Source organism: Ciona intestinalis, unplaced genomic scaffold (assembly GCF_000224145.3).
Source record: "Ciona intestinalis unplaced genomic scaffold, KH HT001068.1, whole genome shotgun sequence".
Classification (NCBI taxonomy): Eukaryota; Metazoa; Chordata; class Ascidiacea; order Phlebobranchia; family Cionidae; genus Ciona; species Ciona intestinalis.
Window position 1 is genome coordinate 42,547 of NW_004191389.1, and position 24,710 is coordinate 67,256.

At 33.5% G+C, this 24,710-nt stretch overlaps 5 protein-coding genes across 5 annotated transcripts in view; 2 read left to right on the forward strand and 3 right to left on the reverse strand.

The window, feature by feature from the left end:
• The window catches only part of LOC100183139 (FACT complex subunit SPT16), a 16,075-nt gene extending 5,160 nt beyond the window's left edge, over positions 1-10,915 (reverse strand). The window contains 16 exon segments of the mRNA XM_018816937.2: positions 786-928; positions 1,128-1,190; positions 1,815-1,879; positions 2,485-2,641; positions 3,088-3,203; positions 3,505-3,600; positions 4,009-4,187; positions 4,979-5,143; positions 5,989-6,161; positions 6,589-6,740; positions 7,316-7,462; positions 7,998-8,090; positions 8,442-8,585; positions 9,221-9,304; positions 9,538-9,633; positions 10,749-10,915. Coding sequence (XP_018672482.1) covers positions 786-928; positions 1,128-1,190; positions 1,815-1,879; positions 2,485-2,641; positions 3,088-3,203; positions 3,505-3,600; positions 4,009-4,187; positions 4,979-5,143; positions 5,989-6,161; positions 6,589-6,740; positions 7,316-7,462; positions 7,998-8,090; positions 8,442-8,585; positions 9,221-9,304; positions 9,538-9,633; positions 10,749-10,814 — 1,939 coding nt within the window. The 5' untranslated portion in view covers positions 10,815-10,915.
• Positions 10,916-11,013: 98 nt separating this feature from the next.
• On the forward strand, positions 11,014-12,694 carry LOC113475591. The gene is made up of 3 exons (XM_026839901.1): positions 11,014-11,734; positions 11,824-11,948; positions 12,364-12,694. Exons 1-3 carry the CDS (start codon positions 11,575-11,577, stop codon positions 12,628-12,630), a joined length of 552 nt encoding a protein of 183 aa, XP_026695702.1. The 5' UTR covers positions 11,014-11,574; the 3' UTR covers positions 12,631-12,694.
• Positions 12,695-12,778: 84 nt separating this feature from the next.
• LOC100180779 (spermatogenesis-associated protein 16-like) lies at positions 12,779-15,925 on the forward strand. The gene is made up of 5 exons (XM_002129215.4): positions 12,779-13,088; positions 13,377-13,491; positions 13,748-13,983; positions 14,318-14,576; positions 15,734-15,925. Exons 1-5 carry the CDS (start codon positions 12,972-12,974, stop codon positions 15,874-15,876), a joined length of 870 nt encoding a protein of 289 aa, XP_002129251.1. The 5' UTR covers positions 12,779-12,971; the 3' UTR covers positions 15,877-15,925.
• On the reverse strand, positions 15,926-20,272 carry LOC100178412 (group XV phospholipase A2-like). The gene is made up of 7 exons (XM_002129269.5): positions 20,038-20,272; positions 19,367-19,520; positions 18,576-18,694; positions 18,223-18,327; positions 17,798-18,025; positions 17,260-17,558; positions 15,926-16,493 (listed from the first exon to the last, which is right to left on the reverse strand). The coding sequence occupies exons 1-7, from the start codon at positions 20,198-20,200 to the stop codon at positions 16,272-16,274; spliced, it is 1,290 nt and encodes a 429-aa protein (XP_002129305.1). The 5' UTR covers positions 20,201-20,272; the 3' UTR covers positions 15,926-16,271.
• A 745-nt stretch (positions 20,273-21,017) lies between these two features.
• On the reverse strand, positions 21,018-24,661 carry LOC100176098 (RNA demethylase ALKBH5; the record flags this gene model as incomplete). The annotated part of the gene is given in 8 exon segments (XM_002122540.5): positions 21,018-21,529; positions 21,630-21,750; positions 21,975-22,070; positions 22,329-22,409; positions 22,922-23,041; positions 23,363-23,491; positions 23,960-24,069; positions 24,513-24,661. Coding segments are annotated over 8 exon segments (929 nt in total), but the record flags the coding sequence as incomplete, so codon positions are not given.
• Positions 24,662-24,710: the final 49 nt, after the last annotated feature.

Consider the following 24,710-nt stretch of genomic DNA (forward strand, 5'->3'; position numbering starts at 1 on the left):
AGGGGACTTTTAAACAAAAAAGGTCAGAAATTTTTTATATACATATTTAAATTTAATTAAATTTTTCAAGCTTAACCAATACTTGTTTTTTTTTTATGGTTGCTAAAAGGCAAAGAATAACAGAATACAAAAGCATTTTAAAACCACCGATTGCCCTGCAGTCTAAATGTATAATAATAACAGTTACTGGTTTGTTTGTAAGTGATTTGTGATCATTTTATTATAAGCTCACTAAACCAACCAAGTAATTTTACCCAAACATAAAACAATAAGCAGAATATTGTCAAAAATTATCAAAAAAGTCAGCTTAGCTAAATGTAATTGAATGTTAGAAACAAAACAACCCCAATATACACTGTATTTCCCCCAACCCTAACACCAATTTCTTTTAACATTTTTTTGGTTGCACTTAAAACAACAAAATGAAAATTTAAAATTAAATCAGAAATTTTTGAATTTAAATCAGAAATATAATGTTGAAACTTTTAAATTTTAAATTAAATGAGAAATTTAATGTTAAAAACTTGAACTTTATCTACACCACTCGTCCCCAAAACTCAATTAACCTCCGTAAATTTAATTACAAATTTAAAATTAAATCAGAAATTTAATGTTAAAAACCATGAACTTTTAGTACACAACTTGTCCCAACCAGCACTGCGATTCATTGCCATGTGTCGCTAAGCTTAATTTTGGCATCCAAATTATCATGAGAAACTTAATCATTCTGACGTCAAAAAACGCCACATAGAAATTACCGTAACCGAGTGACAACTCCCAACCACAACCCACCTCCTTCTCCCTTTCCTCATCTTCCCTTGTTTTAAATTTCTTCTGGAGTTCTTTAATTAATCGGAAACTGAGTTGTAAGTTGGCTGCAGGAGGTTCTGATCGACCGGGCACGCGATTAGCAAGCGCTCGGTATGTGCTGCAAGTAATTGTTAATAAATTTCAATAATAACTTCCATGAACTTTTAATTAAAATTTTTTTTAAATTTTCTCCAAATTTTTAAAGTAGATAAAATTTATTGAAATTTACAGTGCAAATTAGTATTTTAATATACAATTTATTTCATAAGGCTTTTTATTTAAATACTGTCACTAAGCAAATGCATAAGTTTACTTACAGCTCCTTAATAAACATTGCGTCATCGGTGGATGGGAATCTTGTGTTTTCTTTCACAATGGTGCTGTGTGGTAAATGTACATGGTATTAACATAAGAATGATTTTAATGTCTGCGAATCGCGTGAGAACGAGTTCGAAGATATAGTTTGCATATGGAGTCCTACAGGTCAAGAATCGGGACTTGGTCGGAACTCTGGAGTCGGAACATAAATAGATTTCACTACCGCGAGCAAGTCACTGTTAGACATACAATGGTGTTGGGGTAATGGGCCAAACCCTTGCCTAAATCCCAGGACCTCACCCATACACAATAGAACACAAAGATTACATATGGACCATAGGCTTTCATTTCCGGGGTGGCAGGGGTAGCATGCCACCCCAGTTTCAATGCCTAGGGTGTTAAAAAACCTAACGCTGTACTGGCATCGTCGCATTTACCCAATTAATTTTGTTCGAAGTGAACGTTTGTTCAAAAACGTCTCAGTGTATGATTTTGCAACATCCAAAATGGCATTATGACGAAATACAGCCTATTGTTCCTTGCAGGAATTGCACTTTGAACGTCAACTGGCATGCACCATTTGAATGCCTTCATAAAGTATATTAAACACGCAACAATAGGGGTTTGTTTATAATAAAAGTATACATGAAGAAAACAGGATTACGAATGATAAACAATCCATTCACCTTCCTGGGCAGAAAAAGTTGATCCTGAGGTACGAGTAATCACCTTCTGTGCTCATACTTATGTTCTGTAGATTTAAGATTTAACATTTTTTGTAACTTTTAAATAATTGTTGCGCAATTTAAAAATGGGTATCTTAAAAAAACTTTAAACATAAAAGAAACTTTAAAAAAATGGTTTCATTCTGTAAATTTGAAATTTTTTGTAAGTTTTAAATATTTGTTGCGCAATTTGAAAATGGGTAGATTAAACAACTTAAAACATAAAAGATACTTATAGAAAAAAAGAACATTTTGCTAAACTAAAATGATAAAAAAAAATGATTCCCCAACAACTGTTTAAAAATCACCTCAAAACACAAAAGAAAGTTAAAAAAAAAATTTAATAAACATAAATTTAAAAAAATTTCTTCGCTAACAATTATTAAAAAGTCACTTCAAAACACGAAAGAATTGTAATAAAAAAAATAAAATTCCCCTCCAACAAATATTTAAAGTCACTTTAAAACATGGAAAAAAAAATTTAAATCAGAAAATAAAATAGATCTCCCCCAACTTTCATCAGAAAAAAAATTATTTTAATAAAAAAAAATCCCCCTAACAACTATTTAAAACTCACTTCAAAACACCAAATAGAACTTTCAAATTAGAAAATAAAAAAACCTTCTCCAACCTTTATAGTTGAGATATGGAATGGGGTTGGAATTCCAAACAAAGGCAACACGATTGTTTCGTATTTTTTATCAATGAAGATTTTCAAATCATAAATATCGGGTTCTTTCACGGGAAGAAGAGAACGAGATTTGTAAGAAACGTTCGACTTTTTCACTCTGTGTAAAACGTAAAATAAAAATGTAAAATAATGGCTGTTTGAAATGTTTTTCTTGAAATTTTTTTAGAGGTTAACTGCAAATGTGTTTTTCGAGAAGTAGCAATGCAAAGGGAAGTAATTGTTAACAAAAACAGAACTTTTTTGTGATATCTGAATTAATATCATGCGAAAAATATAAATAAATTATTTTCTTTTATTTTCAGCTAAGAAAAGCAAAAGTTCTATATTGTATTGTGACGTCACAGTGCCCGAGAGTGACATTTTTAACAACTTTAAAATCTGATTTTTTAAACGTGTAAAACTTTTTAATAAAAGCAATTTTTCACAAACTAGCTGTTAATTTAGCATCAGTAGACATAAACTTTGTTCCTATACAAAAAAATGCGCAACCATGAAAACCGTGGGCAGGACTCTTTAAGAAAAGTTTGGATCCGAAAAACTCACTTTGATGATTCAACGGATCCACTGTTGTGCATTATCCTCTCCTTGGCAAGTTTGTTCAAATCCATTCTCAACTCGCGTTGGTGGTTTTGTCTTTTCACTTCAGCGCTGATCTCTTGCTGAAAATAATAACAGACATATAGTAAGGTGGGGGAAGATGGGACACCTTTTTATTCCATTTTATCATCCCATTTTGAAGTAAACAAAGAACAATCAAAGATTTATTAAAAACCGTATCCTCAGGACTCCCATAGACCATTGTTACTTGTTTAAAATACAACCAGGATATTTGGATATTATGTGCTAAAGGTGTCCCACCTTACCCTCACATACCTCTAATAAATGTTTGAAAAAGTTTGCAGGTGAAATGTTGATACAACATAAATATTTGTGAAAATAAAAAAAGTGAATTTTCCTCACCCGAGTTTTTTCTTTAACAAGAGCACTCCTTGCTCCTCTTCCCAGGAGGACATTCGCTGAATCCTCTTCCTCCTCACTCTCCTCTTCACTCTCATCCTAAGAGAAAAAAAGACGATCATTACTTTATAAAAAAAAAATTACTTTTAAACTTTTGAGAAAGGCTATAAAGAAAGACTATACAAAGGTGCAAAATGGTAGATGATAAAATCATTGCTTATAAAATTACGGAAATTATTTTAACTGACTATTTGACTTTTAAGGGGTATGTAAAACATAGTTGACCTATAGTCTATGATTGAACATGCTTTTGTAAAATATCGGTTCAGGTTTTAAAGTATCATATAATGGAATATGCCTTAAAAGTATTAAGAACCGCTATTAGAGTATATGTGCATTGGACAGAAAATTTAGGTGCAAAAATTGAAACATGGTATAAAACACATATTTTAAAAATATTTGCAACTTTCACAAAATAAAAACTAAACATCCCAATTATGGGCCAACCTTTAGAAATATTGAAATATTTCTGGCTTTCTTTTTATCCCGTGTTATCAACGAGGCAGGTGGTTCATCATTCACAAGCACCATGTCACCAACATACAATGCGTAATTTTTGTCGGCACTTTTTTCACCATCAGGATTCACAAGATTTTCAAACCCGATGTTAATGTTGAAGACCATTCCTGAAAAAATGTTTTTCTTTTGAAAATAAAAGTAAAACTAGTTAAGTTTAACTTTCGTATTATTGATTATGCAAAACGAAAATTGTTTCTGTCACAGTAGCATTTTTGACTTTTGTTTGAATAAAATGAAGATTGTGAAGAAATGTAACATTATAGCTAGGGATAGGCTAAGACCTAAACTATTTGGATTCGATTGCAAATCTAAAAATATGTCGAACAACTCCTTATTCGGATCCCGATTTAATCCGGCCCCTCCCTAGTTATAGCTTGGTTTTAAAAATATCAAAAGTTATAATCTTGGATTGCATCAAAATGCCGCTTGTGGCGTAATGTATTGCCAAAAGTTGGTATTTCGTAACTATGTACCTTACAACAATGGAAGACATCACAATTAAGCTTGTTATGTAACAGTTATGGTAGTGGGTAGAAAAATATACATAACAAGCACTAAGCAATATAGAAGGTAAATTTTATGCGTAATACTCTGGCTTCAATCGTCTGCACGAAACGAGTTAACAGGTTTCGCTTTATTTTTACTACATAATGAAACAATTAATGGACCACGGGCCAACTTCCAGGGTAGCCATTTTTCTATCCTGCCCTGGCCCGTTTAGCTTATATTATATAATATTCAATTTTAAACAAAAGCAAAATTGGATAATACAAAAAAAAGTTTAAAACAAATGCTTGCAGATTTTAAACACCTACCTAAAATTTCAGGTTTTTTTTTAAAAAATGGGTAGCCTACTATAAATTAAATATTTTCATGATGTAACAACTTCACTTGTCACCTTTTTCTGCCTTTACTTGATTCTTTCCATTGATTAATAAGGCTCCTTCACGAAATTCAATGCCCATCGCAAAACCAAAACTCCTAGTTAGTTTACTAACTAGTTGAGGTTTGGCAGATCGCACTTTGGACAACACAGAGCTGTAGACATCGCATAATCGAACACCTGAATATTGAGGAATAGTATTAATAATAATGGGTGGGTTGTATGCTATAAATCAATGGTATATTACGCAAATAACAATTCTATAAAAAAAACATTTTTTGGACTACCTATATTATTTAGTATATGAAAAAAAACTTTTTTGGGGCTACCTATAATTTTTTCGACTACCTTCATTATTTAAATCCATTAAAAAAACTTTTTTGGACTACCCATATTATTTAATTCCATAAAAAAAAACATATTTTGAACAACCTGTATTATTTAATTCCATAAAAAACTTCTTTTGGACTACCTATTTTAGTTAATATCAGGAACAAAATTTTTTGAACTACCTTTGTTATTTAAATCCATGAAAAAACTTTTTTGGACTACCCTATAATATTACATAATTCCATGGAAAAACTTTTTTTAGACTACCTATATTATTTTATTATGTTGGGTGTTTCCTATTGTAACTGTTAAAATTCATACCAATGTTAAAATAATTGTCATCTTAAATGGTAAGGAAACTGTTTTAAGCTACGGTTAGTTTTAAAGGGTTGTTGTTTATAGCTAAATCTAAATAAGTGAGTCAATTCAAAGGTGAAACAAAATTACAAGGCTCTTCGCTGCTGCCATAGTGGGCGTGTGTGTCCTTGGGTAAAACACTTAACAGCAATTGCTCCAACCCAGTGGTCACCAATGGGTTGTCAAAATTATCAGCCATACATAAAAAAAATTAAAAATACCAAAAAAATAACTCATAGGCTGACACGAGGTGTATGAAGCAGAACACCCGTATTATAACTCCTGTCGTTTTCCGGTCCTCGAAGATAAAGTAAGTTACATTCATTCATACAGCTGACCTGGTTTTAGTTTTTCGAACATCAGCTCTTCAAGTTCGACAAGGAAGGTGTAATTGCTTTGCATTTCATCGCTAGGATTCACCATCAATGTTCGGACAACGTTGGAACAATATGATCGGTAGCGAACACCAAACATACAGATGATGCAACCAAAGTGAAGAGTGTTTTTATCACTAAAAAAACAAGGTTAACATAAAGTAATTACCCAATAATATAAAAACAAGCAAAAATACCCAACATTTATTAATTTCAAAACCTGTCAATCAACAATACAAATGATGCAACCAAAGTGAAGGTGTTTTTAACAAGATTAAAATTTTAAATCAACATATAAATGCATTTTAGCACGGAATATTGAAGCAAAAATGACATAATATTTAACTCTTAGTAGAAAAATCTACTGCATTTAGGGAAAAGTTGGTTCTAAAAAACTAGTACTTTGATGATTCAACTGATCCACTGTTAAAAAAAACGCCAAAAAAGACCCAAAGTCTTCTAAATGGCAGGTGGTTAAATTAGACCTGTGTATAAAACAGGGTAATAAAATGCAACTACGACTTTTAATTTATAAATATTATTGTAAAATATACATACAATTACCTTACGACACTGAATTTGAGGTTGTATGTCCCACCACTTTGAATAATAGGAGGATAACATGTCTCAACTAATGTTGGATCTGTTCCTTTTAAATGTGTCTTGTCTTCAAGAGCTTTTTCTATCAACTCAGACATCTTGGAATGTTTTACTTTCTGTAAAAAAATATTTTATTTGTATATATTTATATATATATAATGTATATTTCCAAAAATGAGCATTTGGCGAAAACTTTTAACCTTTTTTAATAAATTTAAAGTTTCCTTGGCCATGTGTCAAGACTTTTGGCTATGAGTCCTATGACATACAAAAAAACATGTTTAATAAAATTTCTAGGGGATCGAATTCTGAAATGGGTTGTAAATGGCAATATGTCTGATAAAATGGCCTGGCGCTGTGGCAAAATGATTAGCGTGCCCGTGTCTAACCAAGAGGTAATGGGTTTAAGGCTTACCGCTGCTACCATTGTTAGCGTATGTGTCCTTGGGCAAGACATTTAACGGCAATTGCTCAAACCCAGTGGTCATTAATGGCCCTAATGGGCTGTCCAAATTATCAGCCACACATAAAAAATAACCCACAAAGTAACATTGGTAACTTGTAAGCTAGCACGAGGTGCATAAAACAGAACACCTGTGCTTTTTGACTGTCTTTTCCAGGAACGGGATGATAAAATAAGTTACAATCATCCATTCAAAATTCACTATAATTAAAATACATGAAAACTTACTCTGTCTGCATCAATTACATCTTTAACATTCTCCTTGAAAACTTTGCTATATATCTCGAGTGTGACACCTGCAGCTCTCTTCATCATAGCAATCTCAGATTCATCTTTCGGAGCCATAAGTACAGCCAGTGGTGCACTAATGTCAACCTGATAAAATGACCAAGACATGTAGTATTAATGGAGTATGGAGAGTTCTAGATTTAGTAAACAAGGGTCTTAATTAAAAAACCTTTTTTTTTAAGTGCGAATTTAACCGTTGTGTGTCATTCAAATTTAACCATTTCTAGCTTTTAAAATAGTTTTAGTACGAGATATTTCTAAAGCTGTTTCAGTGTACCATTACAACACATTTGAGAACCTCTAGCCATGTGACAATATAGTCATTTTTGTTGGTATGCCCTTTTAGGTAAACTGGCGTATATCCCACCTATTTATATCTCCAATACCCTCTGTTTAGTCATTGTTTTGTTTAGTTATTGCTTATAGTCATCGCTTATAGGACAGTTTAGTATCTCCTACAAAAGTTCAACCTTCTTATGAAATTAACACACAGTGTGTTACACACACCAAAGTACAAGTATATAGTAAAGTATCCTTATATAGAAATACATTATTGCAAATTAATCAAATTTTGAATATGCTTCTACAATTTTGGTACAATTAAATAAAAGTTAATATTTACAGATTCGAACTCTGCTTTTCCAAGCGCCTCCTTCCAAGAATCGATGAATTTTGTGGAAAATTTGTCTTTGTGAAATTGACCAATGACATTTCCCTGCAATTTGCAATCAGTTCAAAATAACATTGTAGAAGTTAAAACAGCATTAAACACAATGCTAAACCTGCCAAAGGTTCTATATAGCAAACACAGAAGATATAAATTAACATATATAGTAAGGTGGGGGAAGACATACACCATTAGGAAATAATATTCAAATACCTGATCCTGTTTTAAACAATTAACAACAGTCTATGGAAGTCATGAAAATATGGTTTTATAATTCTTTGGATGTTCTTTGTTTACTTCCAAACAGGATAAAACTAAAAAACAATGAAAAGGTGTCCCATCTTTCCCCAGACAAAAACTATTTTTTATAGAACCACAAAACAATTTAAACCCACTTACGTTTTTACTTTCCTTGATTGTTTGTATAAGTTTTACAAAATTTTCTTCATTATTTTCTTTGTCCCTCAACATGAGTTCAACATTTGGCAAACCATTTGCATTTTCCTCTGTTCTTCCACTTACTGCATCTTTTAGGAATTGAATCTAAGGAAACAGATACATAAGGAAAATTCCATTTCAGTGTACATTTATTAAAACACTAGCGAATGCATACTAAGTCTGCAAAGTCAATTTAGGAAAAAACATAAACAGAACAAAATGGAGGCTTGAGAGTGACACACAATCACCAAGCTCTACAGTTTGCTATGCATGGACAGTCACATAACAGTGGGGGCTATAAATATATACGCATACAATGAACAGTGAGGAGGGTCACCAACTGAAAACACATTATCATCTAACACATTATCATCTACAAATGGTTAACCCAAGAAATGAAACCAGCTCTTATGATTAGGTCCTAATTTTTATTTATAGAATATCTTTGCACAAGATCAAACTATTACATAACCACATACTACAAAAAGATAAAACACCATTGGCCCGTTACATTAAGTATTTCTGTTGAATTTACTATAATATATTTAAATAGGATATATTTAGAACTTCACCTTACTTCAATGAATGTCAAAATTGGCATAGTAAAAGCAAAGCAGATTTTTTTTTCAAAATTGGTATAATTAGCCAAATCTGACTTTTTTTCTTAAATATTACTAATAGTAATTTACTATTAGTGTTTAATATAGAAGCTTATATTTACAAGCATTTTTAAAACTTACCTTTTTCTTACTTGACAAAACTGTGATGGTTTGTTTGCAGAAGACCATCACAGTATCTGTTAGTTCGTATCCACACAGCCATGTCTGAATATGTAAGAAACATTTTGAATTTTTCCAATGCAATTATAATTTATATATATATATATTTCAAATTGCTTAAAATAAAAGTATGAAAAGTGTGGCAACCACGCTTGCACAACTCATAAAAGCTCTGAATAGGCCACCATATAACCATACCATGTTGCCCTTTATAAATAATTTTATTGATCCGAATATCTGCCATCAAATAATACAACATTAAATAATAAGAAGAGAACCTGCAGAGCTGTAGTTTTGGAATACACAACATCCTCATCTGTTCCCATGGAAACAACAACTGCATCACATTTTTCAAGAGGAGCATCAGTTGCTGCCTGCGTTGTGTTAACATTATTAAATTAACAACAATTCTGCACAAATGCCTCCAAGGCTCTAACCCAGGGGTTCTTAAACTTTTTGAAGCACGTCCCCCCAACGTAGAACTCAACAAACTTGCGCCCCGCTTTTTTGTTAAATTCTGCCATGATCCACCACAGCCAAACCTGACATATTGGACATGCTTTAAACCGCGCCCCCTTGGTTGACTGTATCTGTATTGTTGCGTAAAAGACATTTTCGCGATCAACGCAAAATTGAAATCAAATAACCGTTCGGTTTACGTTTGCGTCGTAGTTTAGCCTCATATTTACCATGTTTTTCCTAACTTTAACTTTTACCTGCGTCGTAATTTAGCTTTTTGAACACCACTGTAATAACACATAACATTTTATTTTATAGTTTTTGCGTTCCCCCTTCCGAGTGTTACACGCCCCTCTAGGGGGCGTCCCAGTTTAAGAACCACTACTCTAACCTATGTTTTTGGGTCAAGGCTCATTGCTGCTACCATTGGGGGCGCGTCTTTGGGTAAGACACTTAATGGAAATGCTCCATCCAGTGGGTCACCATTTTCTAAACTGTAAGCCATACGGTTACATAGGTGGTAACTCGTAAGATGACAGGTAGTTTTCTGGGCACGCAGATATAGAGCAAGTTAGATTAAGACCAGACTGCAGAGTATGACAGGTGCACGCGCGAACAAAGAAAAAAATACGTATTAAATTAAGTAAGATTTCCTAAGGTGGCTTGAAAATGTACATGCTTTGCATGCATATTTTTAATGATAGCACACACGCGAAAAATAACCGTCTTGCACGCGCAAGATCTTGTCAGGAACTGCCATACTCTGCAGACTGGGATTCAGACACAACATGACTAATAGCTAATATGTAAGGTTTATAAATATTTTAATGTCAAAAGATATTATAACAGTTAAATAAATGATTCTGTAATGTTCTGTTTTACATTAATTTAAAAATTAAATATTTGAGGCATTTTTAAAACGGTTTTGCACAGATTTTGCCTTAACAACATTTTCGGTTGAAAAACTGAAAGTTAGAGAGTTAGTTTTAGAGTATTTTTTGCAAATTGGAACTTTTTCTTTAAATCTTACCTCCCATGTTGAATACAACTTTTGCAATCTCCGGAAGAAAGCTTCTTTATCCAATGAGATGGACATTTTAATGCATCAAGTTTATACAGAGTTTCCAGGTATAATTATTTAAATTATAACAGGATATTGTTTTTTATTGATGGTAACTATAAATTGTAGGATTTTGTTATATAATTTACTTTTTATGGGTAGATTTAAAAAAATACAAGTCAAAAGTATGTCTCAAAAATGTCAAAAAAATTTTTTTGTTGAAAAAATATTGAGAAACCATTTTTAAAATAATGACATTGATGAGAAACACGCTTATACGTGTGAGACAACTTTTACTGGGAAATTATACACTTTTTCTCACTTAAAATGTGTAAATTTAAAATAATTACTGAGTTATCTGCACTTTATGAACAGCACACTGCAAAATCTTGAAGAAATAGTTGATTTTAAAAAAAACCACATGAACGGGAAATCGGAAAAACATGGCTAACAATATTCACGTCTTCTTGGTTTCTTGCTCAGTTCGCGGTAAAAATATCTGTAGATCGGATAATGGCTAGGTCGTATATATTTGGGGAGTGCAAACGATATAGTACACTGACAATAGCAATGTATTTTGAAAGTTAGGTGCCTGGATCTTAAAAACATACATATACAAAATATAATTTTTGTCAGAAAATTTGTACTATAAAATCAAATCGGAAAAATACCTGCGACTTTATTGTACGAACTGCTATCGCTACGTTAAGTTGTGTGATGTCACAAAAGACGCAATATTTAAAAAATTACGTCTTGGTATTTTTTTATTTTAATTAAACAATCAATAGTATTCAAAATGGAATCCACATCGGTGTCGAGGCGGTTGTTTGACACCTCTGCCAGTGACGTCACAGAGAGTTTTGATTCTTCTTTCGATGACGAGGCAGAGACATCCATACAGAAAGAAAACACTGAAATTGAAAGGCTGGAAAACCTTATATTCTCATTTGTGACCGGTACTATAATCTTAATGTATATTTAGCAGTGAATGGTACCGCTGCTATTTAGGCCCAAAAATACTCATATATACCGAACAACTTTTTAGGCCACCAATACAAATGGGGAGACGAACAAATTTTAAAGTACGCTGAAAAAGCACAAGCAAAATTTAAAGCAGGTTTCTACGGTCAAGCAATAGTCCGTTTCAAAGATCTGCTGAACTTTATTGAGGTAGGCTAAGGTCATAATTAAACCATACATACAGGTTCACAGTGGCCTTTTAGAGATATGTATGGTGGCTCCACTATAGCCAATTATGATACATCGTTCAAAGCAGATTCGGTTTATAAACATATATATTAATATACTGATTCTGCTGGGTGGCATTTTCGGCTACCGACTAAACTAGTCGCCGCCTAAATCGACCGACTAACATTTATTTGCCCCCATTTCTACCTACTAACTTCTGTAATAAGTAATGCATAGAAATTTAGTTGGCGGTCTAAATTTTAGTCGGTCGACCAAAAAAACACGGTAGGCTAAGGAATAATAATAATAACCGCGGCCGACTAACTTTAGTCGTTTACCGAGAATACAATCCAAATTTTAAAGCTATATACAGTGATAATTTCAACACAAATTGCAGGATGTAGAATTTTCGAGCAAGAAATATCCTGAAGTTGGAGATGCATTTAAAGTACAGAGTGCAATATGTGAACAAATTTCCCTTTGCTATCTGTGCTCTAACAACAATCATGCAGCTTTGGAAAGAATTCTCCAGTTAAGTGAAATTGACACACTTAAGCTAACCTGTACATTTTGTCACATACTTAAATTACATTATTTAAACACCTATCCCAGTTTGAAAAAAACATACAAAATTACAATGCTGACTTTCCTATTTAAACTATAGAGTAAAGTGGGGGAAGATGGGACACCTTTTCATTTCATTTTCTCGTCACATTCGTTAGTAAACAAAGAACATTCAAACATTTATAAAACAGTGTCCTAACAATTCCCATAGACCGTTCTTAATTGTTTAAAACACGATCAGATGTTTGGATATTATGTGCTAAATGTGTCCCGTCTTTCTCCACCCTACTATATATATATGCAAACAAAATATTCACTGTTTTGCAAATACAGAGTATAAACTACAGTCCAAGCACACCATTGCCTCACCTATGGCGAGCGATCTGTAACCGCCGCTTGGATAGGTGGAACGCTGCAACAAAGAGTTTCACCACCTTTATAATGCTATATGACATGAACGAAGACACTCAAAGACTTAGCGCGGAAGAGCAAGTTTCCATTAATAACCTATGGTGCTTGGTTATGGAACAAGCTAGGACACTGCTACCCACCGTTAAGGTTTTGAGTGAATTCATAATACTAATACAACTTCTAAACGAAAATAGTAACAAAGTTTATTACAACGTATAGTTTCATATATAGTAGGGTAGGGGAAGATGGGACACCTTTTCATTCTATTTTCTCATCCCATTTAGTAGTAAACAAAGAACATTCAAAGAATTATAAAATCGCATACTCATGACTCCTATAGACCGTTGTTTATTGTTTAAAATACAATCAGGTTATTTAGATATTATGTGCTAAATGTGTCCCATCTTACCCGACAGGATTATATACTTTACCCAGGTAGATTACTTCCCGGTCAGCTCCTTCAAACATATATCAGAAAACGAGATTAAAGCAACGATGGCCATGGAATTTTTACAAACACACCCCGCGTATCACAGCGTGATAGTACCAGGTACAGAATACCCATAACTTTATTGTGTAGTAGGGTGGGGGAGTACGGGACACCTTTTGCACATAATATCCAAATATGCTAATCGTGTTTAAAACAATTAATAAAGATATGTGGGAGTCGTGAGGATAGCGTTTTATAATTCATTGAATGCTTTTTGTTTACTATCAAATGAGATATTAAAATAGAATGAAAAAGTGTCCTAACTTACCCCACCCTACTATATCTATTATTTAAATAACGATATTCCATCGAGCAGACGCGAAAACAGTTCACATCATTCCAAGTCACGACGGCGAAGGGTTTAGTTACGAAAGATCTTACCAAGTGTGTGGTTTTATCGATGCAGACGAGACAAGCACTTATGTTGCCAATCTACCACGTACAATAGAACAATTGGACTTCACATTACACAGTATTTCCTCAGCAAGCTCTACCGATCAAGCGATAGAAATATGGAATGTGGTTGGCCTGCTTAACAGCACATCTTACAAAGTTGGTTTGTATAAAGCACACACATGATGTTTGGATCAGTGTATAGTAGGGTGGGACACCTTTTCATCCTATTTTTCGTCTTATTTGGTAGTAAACCACTTAAAGAATTATAAAACTGTGTCTTCACGGCCCCCATAGACCGTTGTTAGGTGATTAAAATCCAATCAGGCTATTTTGATATTATATTCTACAGGTGTCCCATCTTCTCCTACCCTACTATATCTATCCAACGACTGTCAATATAACGCTGATCAATAGTGGTCATGCCCTCTAGTTACCGCAAATGTACCTTTTGTAGGTTATGAAACCTCTGAAACCGAGAATATTTTTTTAGTTAAGCCAACATCCTGGTAAAGAAATCCATGAGCATCTGATGTACTGCATAAAACTGGTTCAAACCAGTAACCTCAGACAAGCTTTAAACGAGATTCGCTCGATCATCGTCGATTTGCGCGTCCTTCCGATGCTACCAGATTATGAATGGGGTGAGACATCTGACGACTTTATGGAAGCATACACATCGTCGCTGGAGGGTGCTATTAGGTCCATAGAGGAACACTTCAAGGATACATTGGAGAAGCGAAGGGGTATCGGTGAGTAATGTTTCGATCGTTAAATACTAAACAAGTAAAACAACCAGTACTTTTTCAATAACAAATTGCAACATATAGTAGGATAAGGGAGACGGGACACTTTTAGAACATAATATACAAATATCCTGATTGCGGATAGGTTTTATAATTCGTTGAATGTTTTTTGTTTACTACCAAACGGGACGGAAAAACAGAACGAAACGGTGTCCCATCTTCCTCGCCCTATCATATCGCATATTTTATTACCAAAGGTTGCTTTTGTATGTAGGCGATAATGTATAGTAGGTTGGGGGAAGACGGAACATCTTTTCCACATAATAATTAAATATCCTAATCGTGTTTTAAACAATTAACAACGGTCTATGGGAGTCATGGGGATACGGTTTTATAATTCTTTGAATATTCTTTGTTTACTACCAAGTGGGACGAGAAAATAGTATGAATAGGTGTCCCATCTTCCCCCACCCTACTATATCATGTGACTATATCATGTGTTTAGCGGATTTGAGGACTGGCGTAAAGTAACAGCAGATTTCCTTTGTGTCGCAACTCATAAACCTTGCGCCATCGCCACTCATCTGATTAACAAATATACCAGACTGGTGTAAGCAAACATGTTTCTACACTCGTACTGCCTTTACCGACGGCCGAAAGCGATCGCATTCCAAAAAAGACGCGGTGGCTTTTAAAGATAATCGTCTTAAATAACCATTGCTGGCTACAATGAACTTAGAGCCGGCCACAATGAACTTAGATTAAGTTGTTTACATTTACGGATTTGTCTGTAACTGCTAGACAGCAATTGATTCGCCACGATGCAACACGGCAAGCAGATGACACAAATGCGATTACAGTTTGAATCGGTAATCAAAGAACAATAAAACTAACTTTGTATCAGTGACTTAAATTCTCGCCTATTTTCAAAGCAAACGAGGAATTTTGAATCTAATTTTTACCGAAACCTCAACTGATAGGCAAAAACTAATTTTCAAAAATAATGATGCAATTTACGGAAGTTGATAGGATTTTCAATGCGTTAGTACCATTTTGAGGAAGTAGTGGGTCATATAGCTTTTGTACAAACTGCCGCTGTGTTTGGTATTTTAGCGTTGTTATGTGATTTCACAACTAATGTTGCTACTTGTGACATAACACAGGTCGCATTGAGCGTTTGCTTGAAGAATGTGAACTTAAGCACAGAGTGAAGAAACGGTTTAAACTGTTGACGTCATCGTGCAAGAAAACACCGAAAAAGAAAATAACGAATAAAGCGAAACGACTCCGGAGTTACACACAATAATGCTATAATAACGTCGTTAACATGAAATAAAAAAACATATGTAAGCAGACAACGTTGGTATCGGTTTTAATAAGCGCGATTAACACACCATGCACGGCGAAGAAAGTTATTGAAAAGACTGAGTTGTGTTACAGCGGTAAACGGTGGTCAGGTTAAAAGTTATATATACGATTTTCGCTGTGTGGTGATTAGGCAATAACATCAACAGATTGGTACACACTACAGGAAGTCAGTCTTAATCATTCCACCACCATACGCTAAGCGTGACATGAACGCTTTCAGTCCTAACCAACAAATTACATTAGGAAGAATAAAACAGAGGAATGCAAAAAGTTTCAAAATAAGGAAAAATCTCATTAAAATCCATAGAAAAAATCTTAAAAACAAGAGTTGGGTTACCTCAGTACAACATGATTTAGATAATTGTGTAAGGTTTCGTTGCCCAAAATTTGAACGTGTTTGTTACCAGGCATTGGTACATCATATACAGGTTGCGTTTGCATTGTTTTCCACTTAAGACAAGCTGAACCACTGAATCTGTTCACTGTACCATCACCATCGCCATCAACCATAGATGGAGATTGGTCGGGAAATAAATCTTCATCATACATCAATACCTGGGTGGAAATGGAAACCATAGTTGGAATTAGCAAGGATAAGAACATAAGGTTCTAATATTAGGGGCTAAAGCTCAGCAGTGCGACATGTTTTGGATATTTGGTAGATGGACAAGTAAAGGCATTTTTATTGGGCCACAGCATTGTTTAAACAACCATACTTTAGTTTATGGCATGGGATGACAGTAAGCCACATAGCTTTTGTCTTTTCGTTAAGAATATTTTTAATCTTCGCTACCGTAATCACAAGGACAAATAAAATTGTTATTAATATTAGAACATGAGTGTCTGACTATGTTGATACTTGAATATTAAATACAGAAACAACAAAATAATTAATTTACTGGTGGTTTATCAGAATGTTGTTAATTACAATGTAATGTATCTTATATGTAAATATTATTAATTATTATAACCATGTCATAAACATTACTGAGGTGGACATAGCAATAAAATCCTGTATGAAAACAATTAAGCAGTAAACCCATAACACTTATTAAGTATACTAAATCAATGAAACCTAATAATTTAAACAATAAAGAACTCATTTGAATGAACATAATAAACTACTAGCTTGCTTTAAAATTAAATAATAATAAATGAGAATTCATTCTCATAGTACCTTTAACAGAAAAATAATATTTAAGAATTTATTGTCATAAAACTACATTAAGCAGATAAAAAAAAAATTAAGAATTTATTGTCATAATTATTGTCATAATACATTACATTTACATTAAGCAGATAACCAATACGTTGTTCCTACCTCTGGTGTGGGAACCAAGCTTGAATACACGCAGTAAACAGGAACTTTGGGTGGTGTGAATTTACCAAGAACCTTCCCATTTTGTTTCCAAAGATCCCAGCAACCTTCACAACCAATTCTCTTAAATAAATCTTTGTATTGAAAAACAGTGAAGTTCTGTTTGATGGTCACTACTATGGTTTTTTTGTTATGTGGCCACAGGTCTGGGTTAGGAAGAACAAAGTCAAAAGCTGGGGCAGTTCGTACCACATTTCGAAGCTTCAGTTTGGGAAGAACCCAGTCATGCCCCTCTGTTTCACCTAAAACATTTGATAGCCTATTTATTATTCATAACATGGTTGGTTTCATGGTTTGTTTATGGTTGTAATTCTGGCAGCTTCAAATTGCATGACATACATATTGTAAACAAGGATACTGGTAACAAAACATTGTTTATATGTAGAATTTGTTGATATATATAATTGCAGTATAACATTCATGTAGATGTAGCAATTATGAAACAGACCAATATAGTATTTTATCCACCACAGAAACTTACCTGAAAGCAGTGCTTTTAGAGATTTGACTGAACCAAAATAAGGGGATGAAATGGACACAAATGAATCAATGAATTTGTCTTTCCAGGCTTGCGTCTTTTGCTTCAAATAATAATACATGAACATATTGCCCATACTATGCCCAATCACCACTACTTTGGTGTTGTTGTTGTTGTAGTAAGCAGTCTCTATAAGTGTGCCCAACTTTTTGAAGTAAACTTTATGCTGCACTGTAAATAAAACAAACTCATTAAGACAGTGCAACAACACAGTTTAATTATGTGCAGTGTTTTTTACTGGCATGTATCAAAACAGTAATTCTGACTAGGTCTTGTTGCTTGGTAGAGGAAACATTCATTTCAACATTGTTGACATTAAAATCATTTCCCACTGAACAGCTTAGTGTAGGAGTTCTCACTATACTTACATGGTGACAAGCGCCAGTCGAATGGAGCACCATAGAGATCTTTTTGCTTCGTATATCCCAGATTACAGGTCATATGGTCAACGAGGGGCGCAAAATATAAACTACCTGTAGGGAACAATATATTATATGTTTTTATCTGAAAACTGTTGTTATATCCACACACTATTCTAATGTTTAGATATGAAAACTTAAGTTGTATACTTAGTAAAAAACAAACATATGTATAAATAAATGAACAAATGTATATAAAAAAGATTTTCTTACAATTGACAATAGTAGTTATTCCACCATAGTGTATTTTACTGTATATATATATTCACCAAAAATGGGTTATAAAAGATATATTAATTTACCTATTGCGTATTTATCCTTGTCTAAATATTCAAATGCATAAGTAGATCCAAACCGAGGAACTCTGGTCTGTACACCATAGTTGTTTCTGACTTGCTTTGTTTCATTGTTGTACAACATCCTGTATGACATCATATACTTAATTTAATATTGTGGTCTGTCTATCACATGATAACGGGTCATTGTGCATGTGTCGTGGGATGAAATAACGGACGAGTGGACAATGTACATTCGGACATCAAGTCAGAAGACTACAGGTTACAGCTATTATTAAAATGGACATATCTGGGCGTACGGGCTACTAGTTACTTAGTAAAAACCATAACAATTTATTGTTTATCCTGTGACTTTATTCATACATAAGATTTAAATTATCGGTTTTAACCTAAACAACACAATATTTTGTTTATGTTTTACTTCACTTAGGTAAACAAAGAGTGGTTCTAATTCTATTTACCAGCATATTATGAAAACATAAGGTATTGTTGCTTTGTGAATAAATTGCTTATATCGCAACCATAAAATAATGCGTTCGATGCTGGATGCTGCTACATGCTACCATTGTGGACAGGTGTGTTCTTGGGCAAGACACCCTAATGAATTGACCAAATTTTCAGCCATAGCAAAAATCAAATACAACCACAAAGTAACAAAAAAACAATACAACCACAAAGTTACATATGCAAAATATGGTGTATTAAACAGGCCACCAGTGTCATTAAACTACTGGCGTTGCTCCGCTACTTGAGGATAAGTAAAAAAAATCATCTTATAAACAACAAAACATTCCTACTTTATGTTATCAACCCAGCAGTCCACCAGGAACGGCAAAAGTCCATCAAGATTGAGCCACAAACTAAACCAGTCCGATTTCCTTGAACAAAGAATGGAAACCACATCTGGTTTGTCTATCTTTGCTTCTAGCTGTGAACCCAAAACTCCAGGTACTGAAAGTAAGTAACTTAAATAATAAAATAAATCATTTAAAAAAAACACAGGTGCGTTGTATTAAAGAAAACTTTTAAACAGTTTTTTTTATTTTAGCTTAACAATATCACTAGGAATTGCACAATTTCTCAACCAACCATGCAAAATACTTAAATATATTGATGGATATTTAAATTTTACTGCCTGGGATGGTACTCTCCGCTACCAACTAAACTAGTCGGTTGCGGTAACTACTGTTTAACACGTTTTTTTTTGGATCAGCCAAATAAAATTTAGTCGGGGTTTTTCACGTTTAGTTGGCTAAGCTTCTGTGCATTACTTATTACAGAAGTAAGTCAAAATCTACCAACTAAAATTTTAGTCCGGAACAAAAGCAAAATCAAAATTAGGCAGCGACTAGTTTAGTCGATAGCCAAGAACGCCATCCCTGGGACAGGTCTTACAAAACCTGTCATAAATATTGGTATATGATTATAAAGACCACAGAACAAACAAAGCATACTTGAATGTACATACTCATTACTATTGGCTTGCGATTATATTTGTCTGGTGAAACGCAACTTGTCTTCTGGCCAGTATTTTGAGGTTTGGTAAATGTTTGTGTCTGTTGAGACTGAGGTAATAAAATGCAACACATAGCAACTATGAGTACAACACTGAAACAACTTCGTGCATACATGCTAACGATAAAATAATTCAAACGTAAGTGAAATCTAAAAGAAAAATAGCATTGTTATGGACAATTATAAGACTGCACTACAACCAACGATAAACCTGAAAACTTTCTGATACACCAACGCTTAACGCATCTGCAAGTAAGTCGTAGAAAGATATCTTAGAAATGTTATGCCGTTCTTCTGTTCACTATCGCTATCTGCATATCATAAATTATGCATAGCTTTTTGCGGCACCTGCATCCAGTTTCATGCCACACACTTACAATACCGTACACAGTAATCGACTTCAGAACAGCTGTGTTTTCATGCGCAGAAATTACCTAACTGCGGTTCATGAATAAAGAAAGAGAAAAACAGAAAAAGAGACGAACATAGTCTGACCTAGAGTAACCCAGTCGCGCCTCATGATTATATATGTGAGCCAATCACATCGCTATTGAGACAAAAATCTGGGCGTTTTCTTTACACTAATATCCCACTGTCAATAACGTTATATAAGAAAGTTACGCAACATGGTTAACAAAATGACGCAGCAACCACTTCACCGCTAATAACCCCTTTTGATCGGCCGTTCGCTACATCTCCTTTTTACTACTAACTAGACAACTGTGCCTAATCTCACAAGCAGGCTGTAGATAATTATACATTACTGGCCAGTGTGTTATCACAAGCAAATGTCTAATAAGAAAATCTTCAGTGCAAACTTAAATAGAAAATTCAATAACTCAACTTCACAGTAACAATGCATCGCAGCGGCTTAATTCGTATCTGAAATTTTTCATAATATTATTTCATATACCTTCAAGTAAATTCCAAATGTACCTTACCTGGCTGATCTTTATATTATCCCTTTGGGTGGATGTGTCGGTTTGTAAACATTAAAGTCAATATACAGTACATACGTCAATATTTAAAAGTACTTTGTGTGATAACATAAACATTCTGTACAGTAGATCAGACAGTATGACCTGTTAAGCAAGCATTTTGAAATAATCAACTAAAACAAGCTCCAATGAAACAACAAGGTAGAACCTAACCTAGTAGAATAAATGTTGAGCAAACCAACGAATGAATATTAAACCAGACAAAAAAGTGTGAAAAGCGAAAAAACATACAAAACATTTTTGTTCAAGGAGATGGGTTCTAAACTCTCTTTTTTAGTTAATTGTCAGCAATAATTCACACAAACAAGTAAGCAGTGATATTGTTTACATAAAGAAAGGTTTTGCTCGTTTTCTGTTGGATATTTGTACAAGTGATGTTGATACCACTTTAACTTCAACATTCTGCTTTTCTTTTTTCTTAGTTTTCTTATCCTTTTCTTCAGGTTTCTAAAAAAACAAATAATAGGCAAAAATTATTACTTTTCTGAAAAAAATTAAGATAGCAATTGGTAAACAAAAAGGAAGGAAACTCTTTTTTATCATGAACCTCTTCCTTTCTTCGTTTGGATGCTCTCTCATCACGATCCCGATGACTACCTTCACTTCTTCGTGGCGATCTTCGAGTATGTTTTCTACGATCTCTATGAGAATCAAGAGAAAGACGATGCCTGTAAATGTTTGTGGAATGAACGATTATTTAACTCTTGAATATTTGGTAAAAACATTCCAATTATTGACTGACATATATGTCAAACTTAATTAGATATACATAACAACGAGCACATTATTTTCAAATATAAATCAAATTTCTCGCCAGTTTGCAGATGAAACACTAATAATATAAAATTTTACTAGAAGAGCAACTTTTAATCATAGAGTATAAATTGCTTGCCTGTTTGAAGATCTTCGATCCTCATGGTTGTTTAATGTTCTATGATGAGACACAAGAGAAGAATCCTCTCCTTGCCGTGGTGCATTGTCAAATGTTCTTAAACATTAAAAAGTTATAAGCAACAAAAAAGGTATTTTTAGCTGTTTGATATGCGCTATCAAAAAGTAGAGCCACTAATTAATAACAATTTTGATTGTTTCCATGTTTTAACGAATTTATGCAAATTTAATTCAGGACTGCAATTAGAAAAAAAAACTTTGATCATGCTTTAAAATTTTAAACAAAGCTTAGAATCCAGATGGCTGTGGTCCTAAGAAACAAGAAAATAAGAAAAATACTAGAAATTAGACAAACCTTCTTAATATGATAACAGCACGCCTTTGTCTGATATCTTGTGGTCTGATACAATGAGTGATAGAATCTGCTGCGTAACCTCTGCAGAAACATTTATATTTTGGGTACTGCAGAAACAAGAATAACACAATAAAAACATATAAAGGATTTTAAGTTTGGTACACATTATTACTTGGTAAAATTTGGTATTTTTTAATAAAAGGTAAGCGCTATTGTTTTAAATATTACCAAATAAAAATAAATTTCTCAGGTATTTATTTTAAAATGCCTTAAAAAGGTTCATGGTGCGATTAAAATGTAGATACAGTTTCTATAATTTTGTACAAGTAACAAAGATGAAAAAACATATTTTGGTTAAGTGTGATGATGTATATTATTATTATGGTTAAGTTTAACAGATTTCCAAATGCCTTAAGTTTTCACGGTGTGATAAAAATGTAAGATACAGTTCATATAGTTTAGTACAATCAACAAACATGGGAAGCTACATTTTGAATAAGTGTAACAGATTTTAAAATGGCTTAAATACTCATGGTGTGATTAAAATGTTATATTTTGGTTAAGTGTAACAGTGTAATTTAAATTAAACTTACGAAATGCTTGTCGCAACTCCACGAGGTATGGGAAGACACACCACTGGGTCGGACACTCGGATTGGCTTGAATGAAAACTTGCAACCGAATGATAAGGCTGCGGTGCTAAAGAACGAAACACTGAAAAGAAAAAAGAAAACTAGTGGTAATGAAACTTTACTGACATAAACATCATTTATAAATATTTTACACAGCACTCACTGCATAACAGCAAAAAACTTTCAAAATATTCAAACACAGGTGTCAAAATATTGCAGCCTAAAAGTACTTTTAATGGTTTGCTTTTCTAAGCAATTGATTTTTGCATTTTGCAATACACAGTATAATTTTTCAGCCTAAAACAACGAATTCTGCTTTCTCAAAAAGCTTTGGATACTTACTGTATAAACTGTGAGTCCTGTACTTGATGATTTTAATTATCTGAGGCAGCTTATGTTGTACCTGACGATGGGGCGTTCAAATATATGAGCAGGATCAACATGGGAGACGATGCATCCACCAGGATAATAATCATTGATCACAGCTGACGTTATCCACTTCTTCTTGATCATACCACAATCTTCTAAGGGCCTGGTACAAAACGGTAATAATGATATACATGGTATGAAGAGACACGACTTGAATTCTAAAAAATTAAGAAATAATGTTCAGGTTTTTACAATATCACCTTTTGAGTCTTCCAGACATATTTCTTTTTTTTAGAAAAATGTCTCGAATATACAAAAAGTGTTTAAGAACATAAACAATATACTTTGTCTTTACCTAAATTGGAGCAGTTTTTTTTTTCTTATTTTCCTTATTGCTCAGATTTATAATTATTGTGTTCCTTCATATAAATAGTTTTTTTTGTTTGTTCATGTTGCAAATACACACTCAAACATTTGATACACCACTGAGACAAATATCTCTTAAAGGCATATGTTGTGGCAATTATTTTTTAGCCTAAAATATTTTTTACTCTGGACTTTGGTGTTAGCTAAATATCTAAACAAGCACCCGCGAAATTTGAACCAAAAATATTAAACATCATGCATTTACTTTACTAGCTTCTTAAACACCCAGCTAGGAATTGGGTCAACAACTCCTTTTTGATATAAACGCTCCTGTCCAGGTCCTTTTTGGTTCATTTGCTTTCCGTATGTGTATCCCTGTAGTGACGTTAATAATATTTGCTTTAGTATTTAATTAAAGGTGAAACGCAACAGGTAAAAAACAAATTGACAACATTGGTCAGCAGATTCTAAAAATGTGACAATACCAATTATCATGTGAGTGAATAAATGAAAGTCACTTTTGATTCTTGGCAAAAATAAGTTCACAGTACATGTGTGCTGCTTCTTAACCCATTTTTTTATTCTGCTAACAAGTTACCATGTACGTAACTTCAGGGGTGAATGTTTTGTTTCTTTATTATTGTAGCTCAAACTTTGGAGAAGCAAACTGTGACCAAAGGGTTGGAGCATTTGTAAACTCCCGCCCATAATTATGGCAGATTGGCAGCTCTAATTTCAATCTAGTGAACCTATTCGCCAGTTACTAAATGAGCACCCTAACCCCTGTACATTGTGAATATATTGAAATTCAATCCTACCTCTCCAAAAAAATATTTGACCCTCAGTGGAGCTCTGTCCACCGTATGTTCATTGTACATATTCTTCTCGCCGTTCCTCACCACATCGTTGATACACCGCTCAATTTCATCACATTCTTCATCATTGAATAATCTTTTCTGTGAAATACCTGAAAAAAAACTCAATGTTTAATGAAATTTATGAATGAGGTTTGGCTT